Below are 27,263 nucleotides of genomic sequence, written 5' to 3'. Positions count from 1 at the left end.
ATCCCAAACGAGAAAAGTTTGATAAAATAAAACCATCCAATTTCTCCTATTCAGGAGGTCACAGTGGCTGTTTATCTTGTTCTCGTCACGATTATCGAATCTATTAATATCGGTACTTTTTAAAATCAATAGAAAAATCCTTTATTTAATATGTGCTCTGGCTTTTGAATTGGGGGGGGGGGGAGAGTCTGGGGGAGACCGCTAACAATGGGAGGGGAGGAAAGAGTGAAGACACCTAACAGAGGAGGGTCTAAGGAAGATGGATAACACGGGCGGGTCTAGGGGGGGGGTACGGCTAACAGGGGGTGAGGCTAGAGGGGGTACGGCTAACAGGGGGTGGGGCTAGAGGGGGTACGGCTAACAGGGGGTGAGGCTAGAGGGGGTACGGCTAAAAGGGGGTGGGGCTAGAGGGGGTATGGCTAACAGGGGGTGGGGCTAGAGGGGGTATGGCTAACAGGGGGTGGGGCTAGAGGGGGTACGGCTAACAGGGGGTGGGGCTAGGGGGGACGGCTTACAGGGACAATCAGTCTAGGGAAGACGGCTTATAGGAGGCTTGTCAAGTGGGGGGGGGGGGGGGGGGGGGGAGCTAACAGGAGGCGGTTCTAGAGGGGTACCGCTAACAGGGGTTGGTTCTAAGGGGGACAGCTAACAGGGGATAGGTCTAGGGGGGACGGCTAACATGTATAAACAGTCTAGGGGAGACGGATAACACAGGCTAACAGTCTATGAAAGATCCACCTCCGCAAGACCCATCTAGGGGACATCGTCAGTAGCGATTTAAACAGGCTAATAAAATATGGTGACGATAAAAACGGGTAATGCAAGTATACAAAGCCGGTTAAAATGTCCTTGACTGCAGACTTCAAACCGAATAAAAAAACTACGAGGGAGGACGTTAACGACATATCCCATAGAACCTTCTAAGAAAAACTTTTTAGAATCATTTATGTTCTGAAAAGCACATCATAAGAACTGTTTCTTATATCTTGGTGTTTTCAGCGCTGTTGTCCCGCTCATCAAGAACCATCCCGTTAGCCTCTCCGAGCGTCTTCTCTTCCTCGTCCGCATCTTCCTCAAAGTCCTTTGGTGTCACGTAGGTGTAAAAGTAGGACATGATGCCAAATATGATGCATATCACGCCCATCAGACCACCGTACAAGAACATCTCCTTTTCCTGTGATGTGAGGCGAATAATGAAAATATAGAGCGCAATAAGTCATTATGACATACGTCAAACAATATCTTCCTGGAAACATGAACTTGAAAACGTCAAGTCGCTGTGGCATATCATGGCGTGACAGCTTTTGTAGCACTGATAAAGACTGATAAAGGTTGACAAATCGTGATGAAACAGCCATGTAAGATTGTGTAAAAATTACTAGCGAGGTACTAAGTCTGCATGACAAATCGTGACGTGACGGCTATTTGCAGATTGTGTAAAAATTGCAAGCGTGACTGCGTGAAAAATCGTGACGTGACAGCTATGTTAGATTGAGTAATAATTGCAAGCGAGGTAGTAAGTCTGCGTGACAAATCATGACGTGACAGCTATATTGTGTAAAAACTGCTAGCGTGACAAATCGTGACGTGACAGCTGTATAAGACAGCGTGACGTATCAAAGACCACTAATACTCACCACTCCCTTGACGGGCTTAGCACTAGACAGGATCACCACGATCAGGTCACCGAACGCTACGGTCAGCAGCCAGAACGATTGCAGAACAGACTTCATCGAGTTGGGGGCCTGGAGAGAGGAAATGACGTCAGAAAAGCAAACCAACACCATATTATCTTTGTTGATCTCAATGTTTACTACGTAAGAGCTTTGGATCCAAATTCGCCCAATAATATATTATTCCAGGATATCTAATGCAATAGGTGACGTGCACCAAGATAGCACATGACTTTTTGGGTGTCAAACTCGCGCACGCTCCGGCTTTTTGCGGCAAACTTACATCGACAAAAAGCTAATGTATCATGCAGAAATTTCCGAAAGGCGAATATTAACCTTTACCCACCTGTGAGTAGGCGAATATTAACCTATATCCACCTTTGAATAGGCGAATATTATCCTTTACCTGTGAGTAAGCGAATATTAACCCATATCTAACCTATACCCACACGTTAGTAGGCGAATATTAACCTATACTCACTTGTGAGTAGGCGAATATTAATCTATACCCACCTGTAAGCAGGCGAATATTAACCAATACCCTGTGAATAGGCGAATATTATCCTTTACCTGTAAGTAGGCGAATATTTACCTATATCTAACCTATACCCACCCGTTAGTAGGCGAATATTAACCTATGTACACCTTTGAATAGGCAAATATCATCCTTTACCTGTGAGTAAGCGAATATTAACCTATATCTAACCTATACCCACCTGTAAGCAGGCGAATATTAACCAATACCCTGTGAATAGGCGAATATTATCCTTTACCTGTAAGTAGGCGAATATTTACCTATATCTAACCTATACCCACCCGTTAGTAGGCGAATATTAACCTATGTACACCTTTGAATAGGCAAATATCATCCTTTACCTGTGAGTAAGCGAATATTAACCTATATCTAACCTATACACACCTGTGAGTAGGCGAATATAAACCTATATCCTACTTTGAATAGGCGAATATTATCCTTAACTGTGAGTAGGCGAATATTGACCTATATCTAACCTATACCCACCCGTCAGTAGGCGAATATTAACCTATACCCACCTGTGAGTAGGCGAATATTAACCTTTACCCACCTGTAAGTAGGCGAATATTAACCTATACCCGCCTGTGAATAGGCGAAAATTACCCTAAATCTACCTCTGAGAAGACGAATATTAACCTATACCCACCTGTGAGTCGGCAAATATTAACCTATACCCACCTTTGAGTCGGCAAATATTAACCTATACCCATCTGTGAGTAGGCGAATATTAATCTATACCCACCTGTGAGTAGGCGAATCCTAGGCCGGTGACAGAGAACATGACCTCTGCCGCGGTGATGACGACATACTGGGGGATCTGCAGAAGACGAGACACGACCGTGCCCTCGGCGTCCTGGTGGAGCGACACGTCGAACTACAAACAACAACGAGTAAGTTTAACAGAGACACGACAGTGCCATCGGCGTCCTGGTGAAGCGACACGTCGAACTACAAACAACAACGAGTAAGTTTAACAGACACACGACAGTGCCCTCGGAGTCCTGGTGGGGCGACACGTCGAACTACAAACAACAAAGAGTAAGCTTAACAGCAGACAATAACGAGTAAGTTGAACGGCAAACAATGACAACGAGTTAGTAAAATCCTTCTTAAGATAACTGTTGAACACGCTTTAAAAATGTATCTCGGTTTAGCTATAAAACAGTTGGATCTGGATAGGATTTCTTTAATCACCTGTTCACCTATTTTCATTTTAAAGCGTGTGCTAAGAAGCGTGATAGTTTTCAATATATTTATATCAAGACTCTATTTTTGTATATCTTTGCAACGTACTTATAAATGTGGTTTAGAAATTTAAAACAACATTGTATAAATAATGTGGAATATGCGAATCTCAATAATTAAAAGCCCGGATACAAACCTCGTTTTTGCCGGCTTGCCCCTTGCCCGGATGAATCATGACCGTGAACGCACCGAAGTTTGCAAACTTCATCTTTGGAGTACTCTGATATGAAGAAAAAGAGTTATGCAATATCACCAATACCCCATTTTTGAAATCTGTTAGACATACAGGTAACATTCATGGTTGGCAGCCCGGGATGTTTCGGGTCCTAGCCACCCTCTGGTGCACCCTTGCAAGCCTATTCCATCTATTTCACCATTGTATACAGTAGCCAAACGTATGCCAAGCCTATTTTATCACACTGCATACAGTAGTCACGTGCTCGCTTCGCAAGCCATTTTTACTATTACACACGGTAGCCACGTGCACACATCGCAAGCCTATTTTTACTTATTCATACAGTAGCTACATGTACACATCGCAAGCCTATTTTTCTCTCGCGTACAGTAGCCAAACGCACGCCTTGCAGTTTTATTTTCACTCCTGTAATCAATCGCTTTTACTCTGGCAGACAATAGACACGTGCAAGCCTTAACTCTGCCTATTTTCACTCCTGTAATCAATCGCTTTTACTCTGGCAGACAATAGACACGTGCAAGCCTTAACTCTGCCTATTTTCACTCCTGTAATCAATCGCTTTTACTCTGGCAGACAATAGACACGTGCAAGCCTTAACTCTGCCTATTTTCACTCCTTGAAATCCAATGTATACGCCTTATATGGCAGCCACAATGTACGCACGTTTTTACTTTTGGTTTTAGACTTACCGCCGGCCTTATGATAATACTGCTGTTAAGTGCGTCTGTCATCTCAGTGATCTTGTACCTACAAAAGAGTCAGGAAGCGTTTGTAGCTCAAAGCAGTAGTTTAGAACAACAAATATGCAACTTAAAGGGAGAGAACCTTTGAAGCATGACAAAGCTATGACACAACTTGATAAGACACGACACGACAATTCACGGAAAGACAAGATTTAATAAGACACGACTTGATAAGACACGACATGACAAGACACGACTTGATAAGACACGACATGACAAGACACGACTTGGTAAGACACGACATGACAAGACACGACTTGATAAGACACGACATGACAAGGCACGACATGACAAGACACGACATGACGAGACACGACTTGATAAGACACGACACGACAAGACACGACTTGATAAGACACGACATGACAAGACACGACATGACAAGACACGACTTGATAAGACACGACATGACAAGACACGGCTTGATAAGACACGAGATGACGAGACACGACTTGATAAGACACGACATGACAAGACACGACTTGATAAGACACGACATGACAAGACACGACTTGGTAAGACACGACATGACAAGACACGACTTGATAAGACACGAGATGACGAGACACGACTTGATAAGACACGACATGACGAGACACGACTTGATAAGACACGACATGACGAGACACGGCTTGATAAGACACGAGATGACGAGACACGACATGACAAGACACGACATGACGATACACGACTTAATAAGACACGACATGACGAGACACGACTTGATAAGACACTACTTGATAAGACACGACACGACAAGACACGACATGACGAGACACGACTTGATAAGACACGACATGACAAGACACGGCTTGATAAGACACGAGATGACGAGACACTACTTGATAAGACACGACATGACAAGACACGACTTGGTAAGACACGACATGACAAGACACGACTTGATAAGACACGACATGACAAGGCACGACATGACAAGACACGACATGACGAGACACGACTTGATAAGACAAGACACGACAAGACACGACTTGATAAGACACGACATGACAAGACACGACATGACAAGACACGACTTGATAAGACACGACATGACAAGACACGACTTGATAAGACACGACACGACAAGACACGACTTGATAAGACACGACAAGACACGAGATAATAGGGCATGACAAGGCACAAAAGGTACGCCTCGGCATTAAACTACATGATATCAAACAACACGAAACACACACAATGATACGGCGTGACAAGAAACGACACGAGAAGACACGAAAAGAAACGACAAGATGAGACACGACAAGACATGACTTGATAAGACACGACAAGAAATGACTTGATAAGACACGGCAAGAAATGACTTGATAAGTATCGACATGATAAGACATCACATGACAAGGCACGACTTGACAAGATACGACATGACAAGACACGAAAAGAAACGACATGACAAGACACAAAAAGACACAACCTGACATGAAAAGAAACGACATGACAAGACACGAAAAGAAACGACATGACAAGACACGAATAGACACGACATGACAAGACATGACAAGACACGACAAGACACGACTTGATAAGACACGACGAAATAAGATACGACATGACAAGATATGACAATACTCGATAAGACACGAAATAACACGACACGGCACGACACAAAATGGCAGGATAGACACGGAAGTACTCACTCGCCAGTGTGTATCATTCTGTAGGCAGAGTCACTCGAAGACACGTTCATCAGTGTGGTGGATTTCTTCACGTCCACAACATTAAGAAGGTGTACATTCACAAGCCTAGGAAGCTCACCGTCGGGAGCGTACAGGAACCTGGAATGGAGTAAAGGAAACACCGGATTAACTTGGTTACAAAAAGATAGTGGTTACAAGTTAGATCAGGCGCGTATTCCCCTTTGAGGGATTGTCAAAAGATATTAATATCTTTTTTTCCTGTTTGGTACCTAACACGGCTAACAGCGGACTCTATATTTACCTTCGGATGTCCATCACACTTACCTGACGCGGCTGACAGCAGTCTCGATATCCACATCAGGGATATCCACGAGGCGCTGGGAAAAACGAAAGTTAAAAATACAATAAGCTTGCCTTATCAATAAAACATAACAACTACGAAACGATAAAATGCACAGATTTTTAATCAATTTGGGAATCAGCCTTTATAAAGCTAGAGTGCTGAATCACGAGTATGCATATATAACTAGTGGAGGCCTAAGTATAGAAGCGTCTCAAGCTAACCAGGCATTTGTCTGGGAACAAAGGTGAGATCGAAATTTCACGTTTTTGTGGAGGGAGGAAAACTGAAGAACCCGGAGAAAAACCCTCGGAGAAAAGGCGAGAACCAAAGGTTTCAACTCAAGAACCGGGAATCGAACCCGGAACCCTGTGGTGAGAGGCACAGGCACTACAGAGCGACCGGGAAACCTGTGGTGAGAGGCACAGGCACTACAGAGCGACCGGGAAACCTGTGGTGAGAAGCACAGGAACTACAGAGCGACCAGGAAACCTGTGGTGAGAGGCACAAGAACTACAGAGCGACCGGGAAACCTGTGGTGAGAAGCACAGGCACTAAAGAGCGACCGGGAAACCTTTGGTGAGAAGCACGGGCACTACAGAGCGACCGGGAAACCTGTGGTGAGAGGCACAGGGCAATATAGAGCGACCGGGAAACCTGTGGTGAGAAGCACAGGCACTACAGAGCGACCGGGAAACCTGTGGTGAGAGGCACGGGCACTACAGAGCGACCGGGAAACCTGTGGTGAGAGGCACAGGAACTATAGAGCAACGCTCAACCAGCTGCGCCACCAATGTTCCCTAAAATATAATCACATCTGTGGTAATAATGGAAAATCATAGGGGTTAGTGCCTTTTACCTTGACAAGCGTGATTTTCTTGTTTTGAATAGCCACCACGCCACTGAAGACTTTTGATTCGTTGAGGTACATGCTAAGTTTGGTGTTGGACACGTTGGCACAACCATTGGCGACGATATCGAACACACGTGGACCAGACTGACCCTCCACCACCGCCGACCTCTGCACGTTTTAAAGGCAGAATAGATTAATATAACGTTACAAAGCGGGTCCATACAATTGAAAAAAAAGGAATCTAGGTAAATATCTGGGACATGGAGGTGAATGTCCAGGAAGGACCACACCGCGGTCATGGAGGTGAAGTCCAGGAACTAACACATAGCAGTTGTGGATGTGAATGTCCAGGAACTAACACGTAGCGGTTGTGGAGGTGAATGTCCAAGGACTAACACATAGCAGTTGTGGATGTGAATGTCCAGGAACTAACACACTGCGGTCATGGAGGTGAATGTCCAGGAACTAGCACACGCGGTCATACACGGCGGTCATGGAGGTGAAGTCCAGGAATTACCCGACGCAGTCATGGAGGTGAAGTCCAGAGAGGACCACACCGCGGTCATGGAGGTGAAGTCCAGGAACTAACACACTGCGGTCATGGAGGTGAATGTCCAAGAACTAACACATAGCAGTTGTGGATGTGAATGTCCAGGAACTAACACATAGCGGTTGTGGAGGTGAATGTCCAAGAACTAACACATAGCAGTTGTGGATGTGAATGTCCAGGAACTAACACGTAGCGGTTGTGGAGGTGATGTCCAAGAACTAACACATAGCGGTTGCGGAGGTGAATGTCCAGGGATTACCACACCACGATCATGGAGGTGAATGTCCAGTAATTAATCACGGTTATGAAGGTGCTCAACACAAGGTACGGTTCTTTGTCTCCCTCCCCCTAACTCACCTGGCCATACTTAAGGTCCACTCTAAAGAAGGAGGCAGGGTTGATGGACACGTCACAAGGTGCTGCGTTGATAAACTCGAGGCTAGCGTGTCCAGCAGGAGGGAGACTGGGACCGGCTCCGACTGTTTGAATCCTGATTTGCAAAAAGGCGCAGATGATAAACGCGACTGCAGTCAGCAGCAGTCCCCCTGTCATCTTCTTCAGCGAGCTGTGTGGATAAAGAAACACACTTATCCGCAAATGGAATGGATTGAGATGGCGCGCGCTTTTGTCTAGAGAAAGGCAAGAAGGCAGGCAGATTAACAAGCTGGTTGATTGATTGATTTATCAATATTTCGCTATGGTAATTTTATCAGTTTAAAATCTTTACATAAAAGCTGTAGTAAAGTATCGTTTGTCCCTAACTAAAAGATATTAGCCAATAAATTGCATATGTACAAAATGAGAAGTTTGGCGAATGATACTTCTTTTTGAATATAGATCTTGAAACAGATTAACAGATGGGAGGGAGCTATGTGACAGTGCGCACCTGAGGGGCATCTGGCATCGTTCAAACAATGGGTAGACAATGATGTCATAAAATGGAATCAGAATCAACACGAGGATAGGGTTGAGAGCCTGGGGACAAGTAAAAACAAACATTCTTAGAAAGTCATAAAATAAAGCAAAACTTGGATCATTATCATACAATAAAAGTTGATGATATGTGATGACATTGATACAGTATAAGATGACATGTGTACAGTAGATGACATGTGTACAGTAAAAGATGACATATGTACAGTATAAGATTACATGTGTACAGCAGAAGATGACATGCGTACAGTAAAAGATGACAAGTGTACAGTATAAGATGACATGTGTACAGCAGAAGATGACATGTGTACAGTATAAGATGACATGTGTTCAGTAGATGACATGTGTACAGTAGAAGATGACATGTGTACAGCAGAAGATGACATGTGTACAGTATAAGATGACATGTGTACAGTAGAAGATGGCATATGTACAGTAGAAGATGACATGTGTACAGTATAAGATAACATGTGTACAGTAGAAGATGGCATGTGTACAGTAGAAGATGACGTGTACAGTAAAAGATTACATGTGTACAGCAGAAGATGGCAAGTGTACAGTAGAAGATGGCAAGTGTACAGTAGAAGATGGCAAGTGTACAGTAGAAGATGACAAGTGTACAGTAGAAGATAGCAAGTGTACAGTATAAGATGACAAGTGTACAGCAGAAGATGACATGTGTACAGTATAAGATGACATGTGTACAGTAGAAGATGACATGTGTACAGCAGAAGATGACATGCGTACAGTAAAAGATGACATGTGTACAGTAGAGGATGACATGTGTACAGTAGAAGATGACATGTGTACAGTAGAAGATGACATGTGTACAGCAGAAGACGACATGTGTACAGTAGAAGATGACATGTGTTCAGTAGAAGATGACATGTGTACAGTATAAGATGACATGTGTACAGTAGAAGGTGACATGTGTACAGTAGAAGATGACATATGTACAGTATAAGATGACATGTGTACAGCAGAAGATGACATGTGTACAGTATAAGATGACATGTGTTCAGTAGATGACATGTGTACAGTAGAAGATGACATGTGTACAGCAGAAAATGACATGTGTACAGTATAAGATGACATGTGTACAGTAGAAGATGGCATATGTACAGTAGAAGATGACATGTGTACAGTATAAGATGACATGTGTACAGTAGAAGATGGCATGTGTACAGTAGAAGATGACGTGTACAGTAAAAGATTACATGTGTACAGCAGAAGATGGCAAGTGTACAGTAGAAGATGGCAAGTGTACAGTAGAAGATGGCAAGTGTACAGTATAAGATGACAAGTGTACAGCAGAAGATGACATGTGTACAGCAGAAGATGACATGCGTACAGTAAAAGATGACAAGTGTACAGTATAAGATGACATGTGTACAGCAGAAGATGACATGTGTACAGTATAAGATGACATGTGTTCAGTAGATGACATGTGTACAGTAGAAGATGACATGTGTACAGCAGAAGATGACATGTGTACAGTATAAGATGACATGTGTACAGTAGAAGATGACATGTGTACAGCAGAAGATGACATGTGTACAGTATAAGACGACATGTGTACAGTAGAAGATGACAAGTGTACAGTATAAGATGACATGTGTACAGTAGAAGATGACATGTGTACAGCAGAAGATGACATGCGTACAGTAAAAGATGACAAGTGTACAGTATAAGATGACATGTGTATAGCAGAAGATGACATGTGTACAGTAGAAGATGACAAGTGTACAGCAGAAAATGACATGTGTACAGTATAAGATGACATGTGTACAGTAGAAGATGGCATATGTACAGTAGAAGATGACATGTGTACAGTATAAGATGACATGTGTACAGTAGAAGATGGCATGTGTACAGTAGAAGATGACGTGTACAGTAAAAGATTACATGTGTACAGCAGAAGATGGCAAGTGTACAGTAGAAGATGGCAAGTGTACAGTAGAAGATGGCAAGTGTACAGTATAAGATGACAAGTGTACAGCAGAAGATGACATGTGTACAGCAGAAGATGACATGCGTACAGTAAAAGATGACAAGTGTACAGTATAAGATGACATGTGTACAGCAGAAGATGACATGTGTACAGTATAAGATGACATGTGTTCAGTAGATGACATGTGTACAGTAGAAGATGACATGTGTACAGCAGAAGATGACATGTGTACAGTATAAGATGACATGTGTACAGTAGAAGATGACATGTGTACAGCAGAAGATGACATGTGTACAGTATAAGACGACATGTGTACAGTAGAAGATGACAAGTGTACAGTATAAGATGACATGTGTACAGTAGAAGATGACATGTGTACAGCAGAAGATGACATGCGTACAGTAAAAGATGACAAGTGTACAGTATAAGATGACATGTGTATAGCAGAAGATGACATGTGTACAGTATAAGATGACATGTGTTCAGTAGATGACATGTGTACAGTAGAAGATGACATGTGTACAGCAGAAGATGACATGTGTACAGTATAAGATGACATGTGTACAGTAGAAGATGGCATATGTACAGTAGAAGATGACATGTGTACAGTATAAGATAACATGTGTACAGTAGAAGATGGCATGTGTACAGTAGAAGATGACGTGTACAGTAAAAGATTACATGTGTACAGCAGAAGATGGCAAGTGTACAGTAGAAGATGGCAAGTGTACAGTAGAAGATGGCAAGTGTACAGTATAAGATGACAAGTGTACAGCAGAAGATGACATGTGTACAGTATAAGATGACATGTGTACAGTAGAAGATGACATGTGTACAGCAGAAGATGACATGCGTACAGTAAAAGATGACAAGTGTACAGTATAAGATGACATGTGTACAGCAGAAGATGACATGTGTACAGTATAAGATGACATGTGTACAGTAGAACATGACATGTGTACAGTAGAAGATGGCATATGTACAGTAGAAGATGACATGTGTACAGTATAAGATGACATGTGTACAGTAGAAGATGGCATGTGTTCAGTAGAAGATGACGTGTACAGTAAAAGATTACATGTGTACAGCAGAAGATGGCAAGTGTACAGTAGAAGATGGCAAGTGTACAGTAGAAGATGGCAAGTGTACAGTAGAAGATGGCAAGTGTACAGTAGAAGATGGCATGTGTACAGTAGAAGATGGCAAGTGTACAGTATAAGATGGCAAGTGTACAGTAGAAGATGACATGTTCACACCACATCTTCAAGCATGAAGTACCTGCATCTGGTCTGAGCGTAGTGTTCCTAAAGATCCCTGGTGACAAAAATATTCAATTAAACCAACTATTCATCTAAATATATATGTTTATACCAGGGACGGCAAAAGGGGAGGGGCAGGGGCAGGGGGGTGCTGCCCCCAAATTTCTGAGCGGATGTTATTTATAAACGTTCTTTTAAACCAACGGGTTTCAAGCGGTACATATGCAACCGACAACAAATTTGTTGAACTGATTAAAATCCCGTGCGTAAAAACCTAGGTTATGACCCACGTCCTTATAAAAAGCGCTTAAGAATTTGAAACCACACCTCCCCTCTGAAACCACTAACCACCCTTCCTCCTGAAACCACCAACCACCCTTCCTCCTGAAACCACCAACCACCCTTCCTCCTGAAACCACCAACCACCCTTCCTCCTGAAACCACCAACCACCCTTCCTCCTGAAACCACCAACCACCCTTCCTCCTGAAACCACTAACCACCCTTCCTCCTGAAACCACCAACCACCCTTCCTCCTGAAACCACCAACCACCCTTCCTCCTGAAACCACCAACCACCCTTCCTCCTGAAACCACTAACCACCCTTCCTCCTGAAACCACTAACCACCCTTCCTCCTGAAACCACTAACCACCCTTCCTCCTGAAACCACTAACCACCCTTCCTCCTGAAACCACTAACCACCCTTCCTCCTGAAACCACTAACCACCCTTCCTCCTGAAACCACTAACCACCCTTCCTCCTGAAACCACTAACCACCCTTCCTCCTGAAACCACTAACCACCCTTCCTCCTGAAACCACCAACCACCCTTCCTCCTGAAACCACCAACCACCCTTCCTCCTGAAACCACTAACCACCCTTCCTCCTGAAACCACTAACCACCCTTCCTCCTGAAACCACTAACCACCCTTCCTCCTGAAACCACTAACCACCCTTCCTCCTGAAACCACCAACCACCCTTCCTCTTGAAACCACCAACCACCCTTCCTCCTGAAACCACCAACCACCCTTCCTCCTGAAACCACTAACCACCCTTCCTCCTGAAACCACTAACCACCCTTCCTCCTGAAACCACTAACCACCCTTCCTCCTGAAACCACAAACCACCCTTCCTAATGAAACCACTAACCACCCTTCCTCCTGAAACCACCAACCACCCTTCCTCCTGAAACCACCAACCACCCTTCCTCCTGAAACCACTAACCACCCTTCCTCCTGAAACCACTAACCACCCTTCCTCCTGAAACCACTAACCACCCTTCCTCCTGAAACCACCAACCACCCTTCCTCCTGAAACCACCAACCACCCTTCCTCCTGAAACCACCAACCACCCTTCCTCCTGAAACCACTAACCACCCCTCCCCCAAATTCCCCCCCCCCCACTTATGGGACCGTTCCGCCACCCTTGTATACATATTCTCTCCCCGAGTCTAAAGCGAACTTCTAATCATTGAAATCCTATTTGAATTGCTTATTTGAGGCTTTGTGCATTCTAAGTCCCCCTAGCTTCTCTTTGGTTTATCCCTATTCAGATTGGGCTTTTTTGAGCTGTCTGCAGGCTAAAAGGCCCCCCCTCCATATTTCATGAACCGCTTAGGCTATGACCATCAAACTTACAGACAATGAGCAGCATCAACATGCAAAGAATCGTCAGGCTCTTTTTTGGGTGTGGTCGAATCTATTATGACGTCACAATGACGTCATAAATACGATGTCTAACTATTCTTTCAAATATTGCCTAAATTATAAGATAACGGGTAGAAATCATTTTGCATCATTTAGATATGTCAAAATCAACCTTTTAACGGCTTTACAATTCAAAAAGGCCATAAAACCGTTTATAATCATATTTTTTGCAAGAATTTCCGCAATCTTGGATCCGCCAATTCTGGATTCTTATGATTTTTGATGGTAAGATGGAGCGTCTTCTCGACATGACAATGGCATCAAAACGTCTGCAGATAGATTTTAGGAAAAGTCACCAAGTTTTAGCCTCTTAGCTGCTATGGTTCAGCAGTTATACCAATTTTTTTCGGAGGGGGGGGGGGGGAGGTTAAAGAGCCCCCCCAGTCTGAATAGGGTTAAGTTCGAGACACTCTTCTTCAAGCAAACTACTGTATGCTTATCAAATAAATACAACTATCCGACACCCATAAATAATTGAACTTGGATAAATAGAGTCTTCGCTAACTTAGGCTCTAAGGGAACAAGCCGATACATAGCAAACAGTTGTTGAATAAAACAAACGACATACCAAGTCACCATCCATTTGCTCGGCCTGCAAAGTCCAGCTCGATCCCTATATAAAAAAATAATCAGTTGATAAGAATAGAAACAAGCCGTGCACCGATGAGGTCAAGTACCTGTTGATGAAACAGGGCCCAGAACACAGGCAGCGGTATATACATGGTGAGCACGCGCAGCAGCATTCTAACATCTTTGACTTCACGTTCCTAAAAATAAGGAATTATTATAACCGCAATCATCGTCAATGTAAGCATTATCATCATCATTATTATTACCACCATCATCGTCATTATTATCATCATCATCACCATTATCATCACTCACCACCACCACTCCCACCATCACCAACACCACCATAACCATCATCATCAGCATCACCATCACCATCACCATCACCATCACCATCACCTTCACCATCACCATCACCATCACCATCATCATCACCATCACCATCACCATCACCATCACCATCACCATCACCATCACCATCACCATCACCATCACCATCACCACCACCAGCACCACCATCATCATCATCACCATCACCATCACCATCACCATCACCATCACCATCACCATCACCATCACCATCATCATCATCATCACCATAATCATCATCATTATCATCACCCATCACCATTGTCATAACATCATTATCATCATCATCACCACCACCACAACCACCAGCACCACCAGCACCACCACCACCACCACCACCACCACCACCACCACCACCACCACCATCATCATCATCATCATCATCATCATCATCATCATCATCATCATCATCATCATCATCATCATCATCATCATCATCATCATCATCATCATCATCATCATCATCATCATCATCATCATCATCATCATCATCATCATCATCATCATCAATATTATAATCACCCAGCACCAGCAGCAGCACCAACATCTTCATCATCATTATTATCATCACCCACCACCATTATCTTCATCATAAACACTATCAAAATTCTTCATCACCACCAACCCCATCTTTGTTATCACCACCACCATCACTATCATTAAAAAAACATAACTTAGCATTCATGTTTTCTAGTTCCAAACACCCAAACAACCACAGAGCCATCATATCTTGTACAAGCAGGAAAACAACTAAACTTCAAGATCAAATCCTAGTTTTGAACAGTCAAGCTTACTAAACTAATGGGAATCATATATATAAATAAAAAAATAAACACTAACGCTGTACTTATCCAGAGCATTGTCCAGCCAGTGTGTTACATTCTGGGGTCCAGTTTTGCTGATTTTGTTACCAAGAGCATGCTATGTTGAGATAAACAAAAATGAGTAAGATAAAGTGCGAAATTAAAGGGGTCGTCATCTAAATACAGTATGCGAGGCTGAACACATCTAGATATCATATGCGAAGCTGAACACATCTGAATACAATATGCGAAACTTAACGCATCTAAATACAGTATGCGAAGCTGAACACATCTGAATAGAATTTGCGAAGCTAACATCTAAATACAATATGCAAAGCTAAACACATCTTAATACAATATGCGAAGCTAATCGATCGTTAAACAATATGCGAGGCTGAACACATCTAAATGCAATATGCGAAAATACGGTATGCAAAGCTGGACACATCTAAATACAGCACGCGAAGGTAAACACATACGAATACAGAATTCTTGTTAACAACCCTTTCCTTCTGTATGATTTTTCCACTCACTGTGCGATCATAAGCAACTTCTAACTCTACTTACCCCGATGACCTTGAACACTTGGATCAATACGTTTCCCGCGGGTTTCTTAATCGTATAAAGCTTCTTGCCGCCGATAAATGCAACTAAAATAGTAGAATAGAATCTTAAAGAAGAATTGTTTTTCTGGTGTACTCTTTTTTGTTTAGCTAACTTTTGATTGATCCGGCGTCTGGCTCTATTTTAGCTTACTTGTTGTAAAGGTTATGGTGTTGATTTTATTTTACAATAACTAGTGAATTATTTTGCTGATGTACTCTTTTTTGTTTAGCTAACTTTTGGTTGATCCGGCTTCTGGCTCTATTTACTTGTTGTAAAGGTTATGGTTATTGTCGATGCTGTTGTTATCGTCGCTATTGCTTGTGTTGTTGTTGTCGTCGCGTTGTCGTCGTGTTGTTGTTGTCGTCGTGTTGCTGTTGTTATCGTCGTGTTGTGGTTGTTTTCGTCGTCGTGTAGTTGTTGCTGTCGTTGTGTTGTTGTTGTCGTCTTCGTGTTGTTGTTGTTATCGTGTTGTTGTTAATTGTGATGGTATTGTTGTCGTTGATGTATGCGCTGTTGTTATTATTCTTGTTGTTAGTGCTGCTGATGCTATGTTATTGTTGTCGTCTTTATTTTGTTGTAGTCGTCGTGTTGATGTTGTCATCTTCGATTTGTCGTCGTCTCCGTGTTCTTGTCGTCTCCGCCGTCATGTAGTTGTTGTTGTCGTCGTCGTGTTGTTATTGTCATCTTCGAGTTGTCGTCGTCTTCGCGTTGTTGTTGTCGTTGTGTTGTTGTTGTCATCGTCGTGTTGTCGTCGTCTTTGCTTTGTTGTCGTCGCCGTGTTGTTATTGTCATCTTCGAGTTGTCGTCGTCTTTGCGTTGTCGTTGTGTTGTTGTTGTCATCTTCGAGTTGTCGTCGTCTTTGCGTTGTCGTTGTGTTGTTGTTGTCATCGTCGTGTTGTCGTCGTCTTCGCTTTGTTGTTGTCGTCGTGTTGTTGTTGTCATCGTCATGGCATCGTCATCGTGTTGTAAACGCTTAATGTGGTTGTTATTTTTCTTGTTTTTAGTGCCGTGCCGCTAAGAGCAAATTGTTGTTGTCGTGTTTTGTTTATTGTGATGGTATTTTTGTCGTTGCTATATGCCCTTGAGTAGTTGTTATTATTTTTGTTGTTAGTGCCGCTGCAGTAGCGGATCAAGGGGGAGGGTTTAAACCCTCACTTTGGGCTACCAGAAAGTCATATATAACAAAAAATAATTCCCCCTCTTGACATAACAGATGTATGTGAGTTTGAAAAAGTATCAGCCACACTATTACATCCTCCCCCTTTGTCACTGACCAACCCCCCCCCCCCCCTTAAGCGAATAGCTAGATCCGCCCCTGCGCTGATGCATAAGTACTCACGGAAGGAGACAATGATCATGACCGTGTTGATGCCAAAGACCGCTGGATAGCAATCCCTGCCGTAGCACTGCACGTCCGCTAAAAACGACAGCAACAAAGGGCGAATGAGAAAAAGTGACGGGGACCAATCATTGAGGCAAGAAATAAAATATACTGAAAAAAAAATATGAATAAATGTGACGCGTTTACTGTAGCACTAAGACTTTACAGTTTATTGATTGACGGTTAGAATAAAGTAACACAATTTATTACTCACTTCCGACGATGGGAATAGAGTAACAGTTTATGAATAACTTCTAACGATGGGGATAAAGTAACACAGTTTTTGACTTTCTCCTTACGATGGGAATAACGTAACACAGTTTATGACTTACTCCTGACGATAGGGGATAAGGTAACATAGTTTATGACTTAACTCCTGACGATTGGGATAAAGCAACACAGTTAATGACTTACTCCTGACGATGGGGATAAAGTAACATAGTTTATGAGTTACTCCTGACGATGGGCATAATAAGCAACACAGTTTATGGCTTAATCCTCACGATGGGAATAACGTAACACAGTTTATGACATACTCCTGACGATGGGGATAAAGCAACACGTTTGTGACTTACTCCTTACGATGGGAATAACGTAACACAGTTTATGACCTACTCCTGACGATGGGGATAAAGCAACCCCGATTTATGACTTACTCCTCACGATGGGGATAGAGCAACACGTTTATGACTTACTCCTTACGATGGGAATAACGCAACACAGTAAATGACTTACTCCTGACGATGGGGATAAAGTAACACAGTTTATGACTTACTCCTCACGATGGAAATAAAGTAACATAGTTTATGACTTACTCCTTGCGATGGGAATAACGTAACACAGTTAATGACTTACTCCTGACGATGGGGATAAAGTAACACAGTTTATGACTTACTCCTCACGATGGAAATAAAGCAGCATAGTTTATGACTTACTCCTCACGATGGGGATAAAGTACATGCAGAGCACAGCGCCAACGTTGACGGACGCGTAAAACATGGCGAAGAACAGCTCAAGAAGATGACTCTACGCATAATAAAATCAGCTCAAACCAATATAATATCAAATTTGCGTTATTTAAGCATTCTCAGTATTTTGTAATAGGCATGTGCTATAGCGTTGAAAAGACTTCTTTTAGTCGCACTGAAGCGAAGGTGTGCACGCCCATCCGCCTATTTCAATTACGCGTTTGTTATTTTATTCTTTTAGTTTATGAATTGCAGAAAAGTGTGTAAATCCGTGTAAATTTTATATTAATGCTCTTTGATTCTATTTTCCTTAAATAACATTCAGCGAAACGTTGGTCGGCACCAAACTTCCACATTCCTGGGCATAAAATAAAGCTATCATGCAAGTCTTATACCGCATTCACACCAGCACTTAAAGTAGATTTAAATCTCAATCTCCCAAGAGTGGACAGAACCAACAAAACTGAATAGACTGTGCTGTACATGTTACTAAGCGATCATTTAGCTAGTAAGAATTCAACACAATAAGAAACTTGGCAAGTTATCAGGCAAAGAAAAACCTTGTTTAACTAAACATGGTTTTGGTGTGAATGCAGCATTATATAATAAATATCTGAAAGAGCTACTACGCTTCAATAAATATCGGCAACTATGCAAATTATAAAAGGCAATCGCCCCTCCCACATCGCGCTTTAAAGCCCCGTGCAAACTGCGCCCGCATCTGCCAGCATTGCTTGCGAATTCTTGCTCGACTGACCACAAGACAAAGGAAATGCCAGAAAGTCCATTTCCCATTTCCCATTTTAACATTCCCTTTGTCCTAAAGTCAGTCAAACGAAAATTCGCCAGCAATGCTGGCAGGTGCTGGCGCAGTTTGCACGGGGCTTTAGGCCTTTAAGCCGCTTATTTTAAGCCTTATTATTCAGCCGCTTATTTCCTTGGCTAGACTGGTTCCTATAGCTACCACACGCTGAGTCAGTAACATGTCCATTACTTACTACTACTACTATCAGTTACTCACTGATAAAATAGGTTTTACAGAAAGATAAAACAAAATCCTTTTCTTCTCGGCATGTTTTTATATTTTGTCGCGATTCTCCCTACTCATTAAAAAAAATATTCAATTCTTTTGATCCAGATTTTGCACTGGCGCGCATGGGCGTATGGCTGCGTTTTAGTGCAAATTGCAACACTGACCTGCTCTACTTTGAACTGATCTCCGCCAAACGCAGCCAGACAGGGCTTGATGTTACCACATGCAATAGCCATCAGGAAAAGACCAATCAGAGGACCGATACTAATAACAAAAACAGACCAAATCAGAGTGACGATTCTAAAAACAAAAGCAGACCAATCAGAGGACCGATACTTAACAAAAACAGACCAATCAGAGTGACGATTCTAACAACAAAAAACGCACCAATCACCGGGTAGATATAACAACAACATTAAGATAGAGAAGACGCCTAGTAAAATGTGCTTCGCAGATTTTCTAACTGGAATTTGCACGAGGGAAGGATGAATCGTCATTTCCTAAAATAATTTTGTCAAAAGTATTGAAATGAATCAAAATAAACATTTTTAGGGCAAAAGAAACGGCCACAGAAGCGAGACTAATCCTCTTTATCCTGTTAGAACACAGTCCAGGAATATTTAATTTTGGAGTTAAAGTTCAAAGCATCACAATAACTTAAAATGGAATCCGTGTTGGCGTTTGTGGATTTTTTTTGCTATGGTATAAAGCGTCACATAACGCCAAGATAAGGAATTGAAAAGTCATAGTACTTTAAATCCATTTTCTTTTGAACAAAACAACCAATTAAAATCCACAGACACGGTTTTGGTGCGAGTCATGTGCTGATTGATATTTATTGGTCGAGTTTGCTCCATTTGACTACGCCATGGTACTGGAGATCGCAAAGTAAACATCAACTTGTTTTGTGATTCTCTACGCGCAATTACAATCACTACAGTATTGAATAATCATTATAGGTATATAATTTGTCGTATTATACATTCATTTTGCTTCAAAACGGTATATCGTTTGTCATATTCAGTTTATAAACTTGTCACGACACATTCTAAAGGTTGGTTCTAACTTGGACGTAAAACCCGGCGCACACGGTGAGCAAAACTTCATTCGTGCAATTTGCTCACTGCCTTGCGAGGCCAAAAACTCACTGTGTGCGGACGTCGATCGAACGAAATCACGTATCGCGAGCAACTGAGGCAAAATTCTCACATACTTGAACTGTGAGTTTTTGGCCTCGTGAGGCAGTGAGCAAATTGCACGAGTGAAGTTTTGCTCATCGTGTGCGCCGGGCTTGGCAGGCGCAGCGCACGTCATTTTTCGATTCTCACTGGAACTCAAGCGCAAGAGGGAGCGCAAGACAATGCAACTGCTTGATTTTCTTGCGCTTACGCTTGTGTTTGACCGATTCTCACTTGTGTTGCGCTTTCGTTTGCGCTTGCTTCCTAGTGAGAACCAATCTTAATAGATCCACAAGTGTCCTCTATATATCTTTTAAAAACATAATGTGCAAATTAGAGGACTGATGTTAAGAGCAAGAATAACTAACCAGAGACGATAACAATGATCAGAATAGCACCTTAAACACACTTACGATGATCTCTGGCCGATGTCGTCTGCGCTCGTTGCGGTTAGCAGAATCTCCGAAAGGCAGTAAACGAAGAGAGTGTAGGCGATAGTCCTGTCGACAAGCGCATTATGAAAGTGAGAACATTCTAGTGTAGTGATAGTTAGAGCGCGGGGTATGGCACCCCCCCCCCCCCCCCCCCCCCTCGCACACACACGCCGCCTATTTCTTTTCTAGATGAGTATCATACAAAAACAATGCTGAAGACTCAAGACAGGGCGAGTGAACCAGGGAACTTTACATCTAAGTGGACACGGCGCTTCTATTGACTACAGTAGTTTTTTGGGGGGAGCCCCCAAACCAAAACTATAACAGAATTTTGATAAAACAAAGTTGATGATCTACTATAACGGTCACCTTGTTAAAAGATCCTCGAATAAAATTTGTAAAATAGAAATTGAGTTACATAGACGCAAAAATCCAATGTGCATCACACAAGATCCATTATTGAAATCCCCAAGTCCAAATTTCCGGCGCCATTCAGGCTTTTAAAGGGCTGTTTACCCGCAGTAAATCAGCCAAATACCACTCGAAAGCCTCAAATCTTGTGAAAGGGACAAGCGCGTATCAAGGATTTGCTTGTGCTCAGTCATAGCTATCATGAGGAGAAATGATAATATTCGACGATCCTTTAATAAGAAATGACCCACTTTTTGGGTGGCCAAGGGGGGAGGGGGTGAGGATCACATAATTGTAAGCTCTTATAATTCTTTGGTAGATACTTATCTCAAGCAAAAAGGCTTAAACTCTAGATAGCTAGAGCATCTATTTAATACTCACTTGTATTTGCCGAGGAAGCTGTCGGCCATCATGGCGCCAATAACGCCAGTGAAGTAACTGACCATGCTGAAGGCGTGGTAGATCGCTTTCCCCTTGTCCTTGTTGAACATCAGGTCCTTGGTCAGGTACAGCACCAGGACAGCTACAAACACAAAGCCAGAGAACGCTAGAAACACATGCCAGATGAGGCATAGATGGAGACAAAAAGGCTCAGGGCATTTTGGCAGTTTATTACAGTATCGAGCAATCAATTCGAAGAAATGCAATCAATACATATAAAGATCACGTGGTCGTTTTGGGGATCTGGTGGCGAAAAACTTTCTTTCCAAAGACTAAATATTGTCATAAACACGGTTTGTTTTCTTCTGATTACACAGATTACAAGTCACAACATTTACGATGCCCCCGCTAGCGGCACGACCGCCATAAAATAAGGAATTTATTAGTTTTCTTATATGGAAGTTACGGCGTTTGACGAAAACGACAATTTTTTTGCTATTTTTTTAAATTGAAAAAAAAATGTCGTGAATGTAAGGGTGGTTCTGTACATATGTAATGTCCTCCACAAGTATGCTTTTTTTATGATCATTCATATCGTTTACATGGTGCTCTCTAAACTATCCGCGTGCACCCAGAAATGGGTATACGCACGCTAAGAATGGAGCATTCCTTTACGCTTCCTTTACATCGGGGAAAGATACTCTACAGAATTGGGGTGGTGGGGGGTGAGGTTGGGCGGGAGGGGCGTTGGTAGGGGGCTTTGAGATTCTAGCATACTTTTGATTCCATAGTATGAGAAACGCTCTCCGAACTCAGCCACCAAAATAGGCCATGTTGCTTTAGGGAACTGAGTGAACCAGCCCTGGAAGAAAGAAGTCGAGAAAACGGTTAACACAAAGCATATGCGCGTACGATATTTTGATCAGAACACAACTTAGCCCAACACTTCCCATTCCGAGAGAGAACGCTGACCTTAGTTCTTTCGCAGACACTGCCCCTAGCCGCATCCTCTTCACCTGACAACAAAGAATTCAAACATCAATACCGATAGAATTCGAACATCAAGTGACGGCTGAAAACTAGAAGGATTAACCCTAGAAAACCGATTTTAGAGGTAGCTCGCGGCCTCTTGCGGTTTATTGTTTTTAAAAATTCCTTCAAATCGAAACCCACTTAGTAGCCCCTTCAAAACGTGCGATCGATCTGATCTTTGGCGAACATAATCACCAGTTATTAACACCCCCCCCCCCCCCCCCCAAAGCCAAAATGCGACTTATTCTACTCTAAATCAATCACGCACCCCAGGAGAACATGTTCTCCTGCGCACCCTTAAACCTAGTAAACTTTTTTCTTGAACGATATTTGATTTGTGAGTGAACACTCATGGGGAATCGTTGTGTTTTTTTTATTCCTGTCTGGGCTGCATGATTTTTTACACAATAGTTATCCCGAATCCTCGGAGAGAGGGGTGATATTTTAAGCGTTTCAGTAAACTCTCTTTTTTTATAAGAACCTTCTTTATAAGAACGTCCAGCCTGAGATTTCACCAAATTTTAAGAACATGCTAAGAACATGCTGAGGCTCATCAGATAGTAGAATGTTTTTTTTTCGTTTTCAGTCCTGATGCGTTTTACAATGCAGAATCAAATTGTGCTCATAGTAACAACCTTATTATTGTATTGATCATTAGTGTAATTCTCTTCCTAATAATTCATTGGGTATTATATTCTTATATACACTAAAACTTAAGAACATCGTTAAGAATATTTTCAGCCTTAAAATGTCCCAAAAATAGGAACGGCCCAGCCTCAACTATTAAAATTAGACGTTTTTATAAAAAAGAGTGTATCCTTACAAAACTGTATGAAAAACCGCTAAAGTCATGTAGACTACTTTGCATGCAGTCAGGCCTGTAGCCAGAATCAAAATTTTAACGAAGCAAAGATAGCTACTGGATAATAAATCCAACAAAAGCATGTGTTTTATCTCATAAACTTTTCAATTGTGGAACACAAAACATTAGAGTTTTACCGAAGAGAGTGCCTCACTTTCCTCATGCTGGCTACGGCCCTGGCAGTATTACGTTTCCGTATATGGATGTTTTTAATCAGATTTAGCTCCTTTTACAGCGAAAGATAATATGTTAAACCGATTATAGAAGAGAACGCAAGAACTAGTCGCTACCGAAAAAAATAACAAATACAATAGGCTTATCATAATTATTTACTTATATAAGCTTAAGTTAATATTTTTCTTTCATGATAGTTTTGACGAGGTTTTGAATCAAGGAGTTTTATGCATCATTTTTTAACTTGGAAAAACATCGATAAAATTAATAAATATTTATCAAACAAAACTCTTAACCCGTAAGATAATAGAAATAGTCCCCCCTAAATAGAAATAGTTAGATATAGGTAAATTAAATTTTTAATTAAATTAAATTACTCAACGATATTTCATGCATGCATCTTAATTGAAAACCACTCAAAAACATGCAAGTTTGTAGAACTAAACTCAGGCAAAATATCACTGCAACAGATGAAACGTAGTTTCAGTTTTTTACTTGATTCGGACTCTTTTTCGGAGGTCATTTGATTGCCGTATTGTCTTTCAGGCCATGTGCTTCGTTTACGCCAGTCAAAGATATCATGCTCATATCGTCGCTTGTGTAAACAAATATCGCTGCATCAATGCATGATGCCTTAAATCGCATTGAAAAAGCGAGAATCGAAGGTAATATATGAGAAAGGAAGTCGAAAATCTCCAAGCATGCAACTAGATTTTCCCCCTACTGCTTAATCCACTACGGAGATGTTTCAGCAGTTCTTCAAAACATTCACGACTGGTCGCTTTCCTACGCAGCTATATCGTAAGAGGATGAATGGGGATTTAAAATATCAGCTATACCTGAAATGTTCTCATGTTTAGCGTCTTGATTCATGTCTTGAACTTTGTAGGGGAGTTGTGAGTTTGAACAGTCGTAACGCCCCTCAAAGAAACTACCTCCAACAAGGGCGCTTCTACAAAACCACCCTTTACACCAAAACCCCAAGCGGTGTTCGCTAGAAATCTAATCGACATCCTGCCGAGTTTGCAAGGGAATGTTTAAACGTTTGGGCGCAAAAGATACTTTACCTGCTTAAAAATCTTTACCAAAAAACTATTGGACTTTCTTTTATACATTCGTATGAAAAAACGGAATAATTAGTACAATAAAGTCCTAAGTCGCAAAACAATCCGCATGGGTTAAATATTTAGCGTTATTTCTGTGAAAACATAACAACTAATGTAATCAATCCGTAAACTGGACAATTTCTTACTTGCGGGTTCGTATTTGATGTTGCTTTCAGTCCGTTCACGGGACATACTGGAAGCAGCAGAACCGACGATTTGTGGAAATAAGGGCTTCTTTCAGCGTAAAGCAATCAGAAGGCTCGACCTTGCCTTCCGAGTGATTTGAGTTGTTGTCAGTGTAAACCGATACGCGGTTTCCGGTGTACACACACACATTCCGTAGACAATGATTGATACAAGATACAGAAAGTTACCCGGCTAGAGGAGCCGTAGCGGGGGGAAGGTTTCGCTGCTGCACGTGTGGTATTCCACGGGGACTACTTTTTGGGCTCAAGTGTATGGAGGTTCATTTGGGTTACCGAGAGTTCGAGTTACAAAATTTAGTCTACAATCAAGTATCAGAAGAAGTGTCCGGTACCCAGACCTGTATTAACTCGAGAAAATTGGTTGCTTTATCACAGACGATACAAAAGCTTAGTCGTGCTTATGGTTCAATAGCGATTATGTTGTTTTGTCTCTTGCAATAAAGCTTAGCCCTCCCTGGGTATTACATGACCACCGCCTTTTGGCCCACAAAAGTGGGAATTGCCACTCATTGACTAGAGCTCCAAGAAGCCAACCCCGCTCCCCTAACCTGTCTCAATCACCAGATCACGTCAAAAAAAAAAAAAAAAAAATAATAATAATAATAATAATAAATAAATAAATAAAAAAAATAAAAAAATACATAACGCCAACCCTAAACCACCCTAAAGCCCGTGATTCAATCAATCGCGAGTCGCGATTGCGTTAGTTTGTGTTATGCCTATAAGGTCACACCGGGAGTGTTCGCCAAATATGACATGACAGAAAAACCCTGAACATGCGCACTTCGAAGAGATGTAGAACGAAGATACAAATTTTCCCATTTTAAAACACAAATATCGTGAAGCCGAAATACACATACCCAGATTTTGGCTTTTTAAGATAAATTTTTCCTTGATCATCCTTGCGCTATAATTAAGCTCAGGGACGAAAACCTCAAATTTCAATGACACTACAAAAAGTCGCATCAATTAAAAAAAGTCGCATTTGATATTTTGTTTGATATTACTCACTAAATACTTAGGGGAATCTTCCGCCTTATTTGATGTGAAATGGGCTTATTGTAAACGTCAAGTCATGTTTTTCCGTCAAGGGCCACATGGATTGATGCACCACACACAAAACAATGGGAAACAAAACAATATAGAGGAAATACAATAGAACAATGAAGTAACACAGCCAATCCTGTTAGGTCTTACGAGCGGGCTTCTGCATTTCTCTAACCACTTTGAAATAGGTGTATATTTCAGGATTCGAAAGAAAGAAACCTAAAAGTGGTTTAATTCTATGAAATAGTCATATCATATCATTTTCATAGTTTTATAGTTCATATTTCTTTGATTGATCTGAAACCCTCTAACAACGCTGCTAGGAGAGCTTTCTTCCAGTTAACTTTAGCTCATCTCCTCAACAGCCTTTTCCATTTTATCGTTCCCAATAAAGTATATCCCCAATAGTAGGGTGTTAGAGGCGCGTTTCGTTCAAAAATGACACAAATGATTACAATCAAAAATCATCGAAATATCAGTGGCGACTTTAGTGTGTATCACCCAATGGCCCCCCCAAAAAAACAGGCGAAATAGAAAACGGGGACAGTCAATCATAATCATGCAATTATGCAACTAAATATCGCAGCATAGACCACACTAACAGATCTAAAATGTTTAGAGGAGTATGGAGGCCTATTATTTTGCAGTTAACAGCTTGCAATCAATGGCTGCTGGTATAATTCTTACCTTTTTTAAGACTTCTTGGATCACGGCAGGCTGGTAGGCAGGTTGCAGAACCACTGATGTCTTCCGAGTTATTCAAAGGGACGGATTCGTAATTAGCGCCCCCTGTATCCTCGATCGAGCTACGCTTCTTTGATTCACCCATTGCTCGTATTCAGTACAACTAATCCCGCAGCCAAGTCCAATGTCGTTAGCTTGTGTAAATAGCTGGTCCCTTTGTCTCTAGTGGCCAGTGTTTATTGGGCAGTTTACAGGCATATTTGGATTTGGGAAGACTGTTTGTTTGCAATCGCCTTTTTTCTGGCAAGCTGAATAAAATAGATTGCGACTTGCTCAGTTACTGCTAGGTTTGGAGACTTTGAGCCTTAGGTGAATT

General features: G+C 41.9%; 1 protein-coding gene across 3 annotated transcripts; it reads right to left on the bottom strand.

Moving 5' to 3' along the window:
- Positions 1-928: 928 nt before the first annotated feature.
- LOC5500095 (solute carrier family 15 member 2) lies at positions 929-27,263 on the bottom strand. 3 transcript variants are annotated; one of them, XM_048727671.1, is made up of 23 exons: positions 26,891-27,263; positions 22,749-22,792; positions 22,554-22,638; positions 21,777-21,918; positions 20,964-21,050; positions 19,537-19,636; positions 18,307-18,397; positions 17,330-17,407; positions 15,952-16,034; positions 15,422-15,502; positions 14,320-14,409; positions 14,211-14,255; positions 11,956-11,991; positions 8,680-8,768; positions 8,151-8,358; positions 7,250-7,411; positions 6,375-6,427; positions 6,051-6,188; positions 4,339-4,396; positions 3,590-3,673; positions 2,951-3,082; positions 1,638-1,745; positions 929-1,174 (listed from the first exon to the last, which is right to left on the bottom strand). In XM_048727671.1, the coding sequence occupies exons 1-23, from the start codon at positions 27,030-27,032 to the stop codon at positions 980-982; spliced, it is 2,331 nt and encodes a 776-aa protein (XP_048583628.1). In that variant the 5' UTR covers positions 27,033-27,263; the 3' UTR covers positions 929-979. The 3 variants fall into 3 exon arrangements, with proteins under 3 accessions (XP_048583628.1, XP_048583629.1, XP_048583630.1); XM_048727672.1 differs by lacking the exon at positions 26,891-27,263 and adding an exon at positions 25,097-25,259; XM_048727673.1 differs by lacking the exon at positions 26,891-27,263 and adding an exon at positions 24,684-24,801.

This window comes from Nematostella vectensis, chromosome 5 (genome assembly GCF_932526225.1).
Source record: "Nematostella vectensis chromosome 5, jaNemVect1.1, whole genome shotgun sequence".
Classification (NCBI taxonomy): domain Eukaryota; kingdom Metazoa; phylum Cnidaria; class Anthozoa; order Actiniaria; family Edwardsiidae; genus Nematostella; species Nematostella vectensis.
The sequence above is the reverse complement of the archived record's forward strand: the minus strand, read 5'-3'. Positions and strand labels throughout refer to the sequence as shown.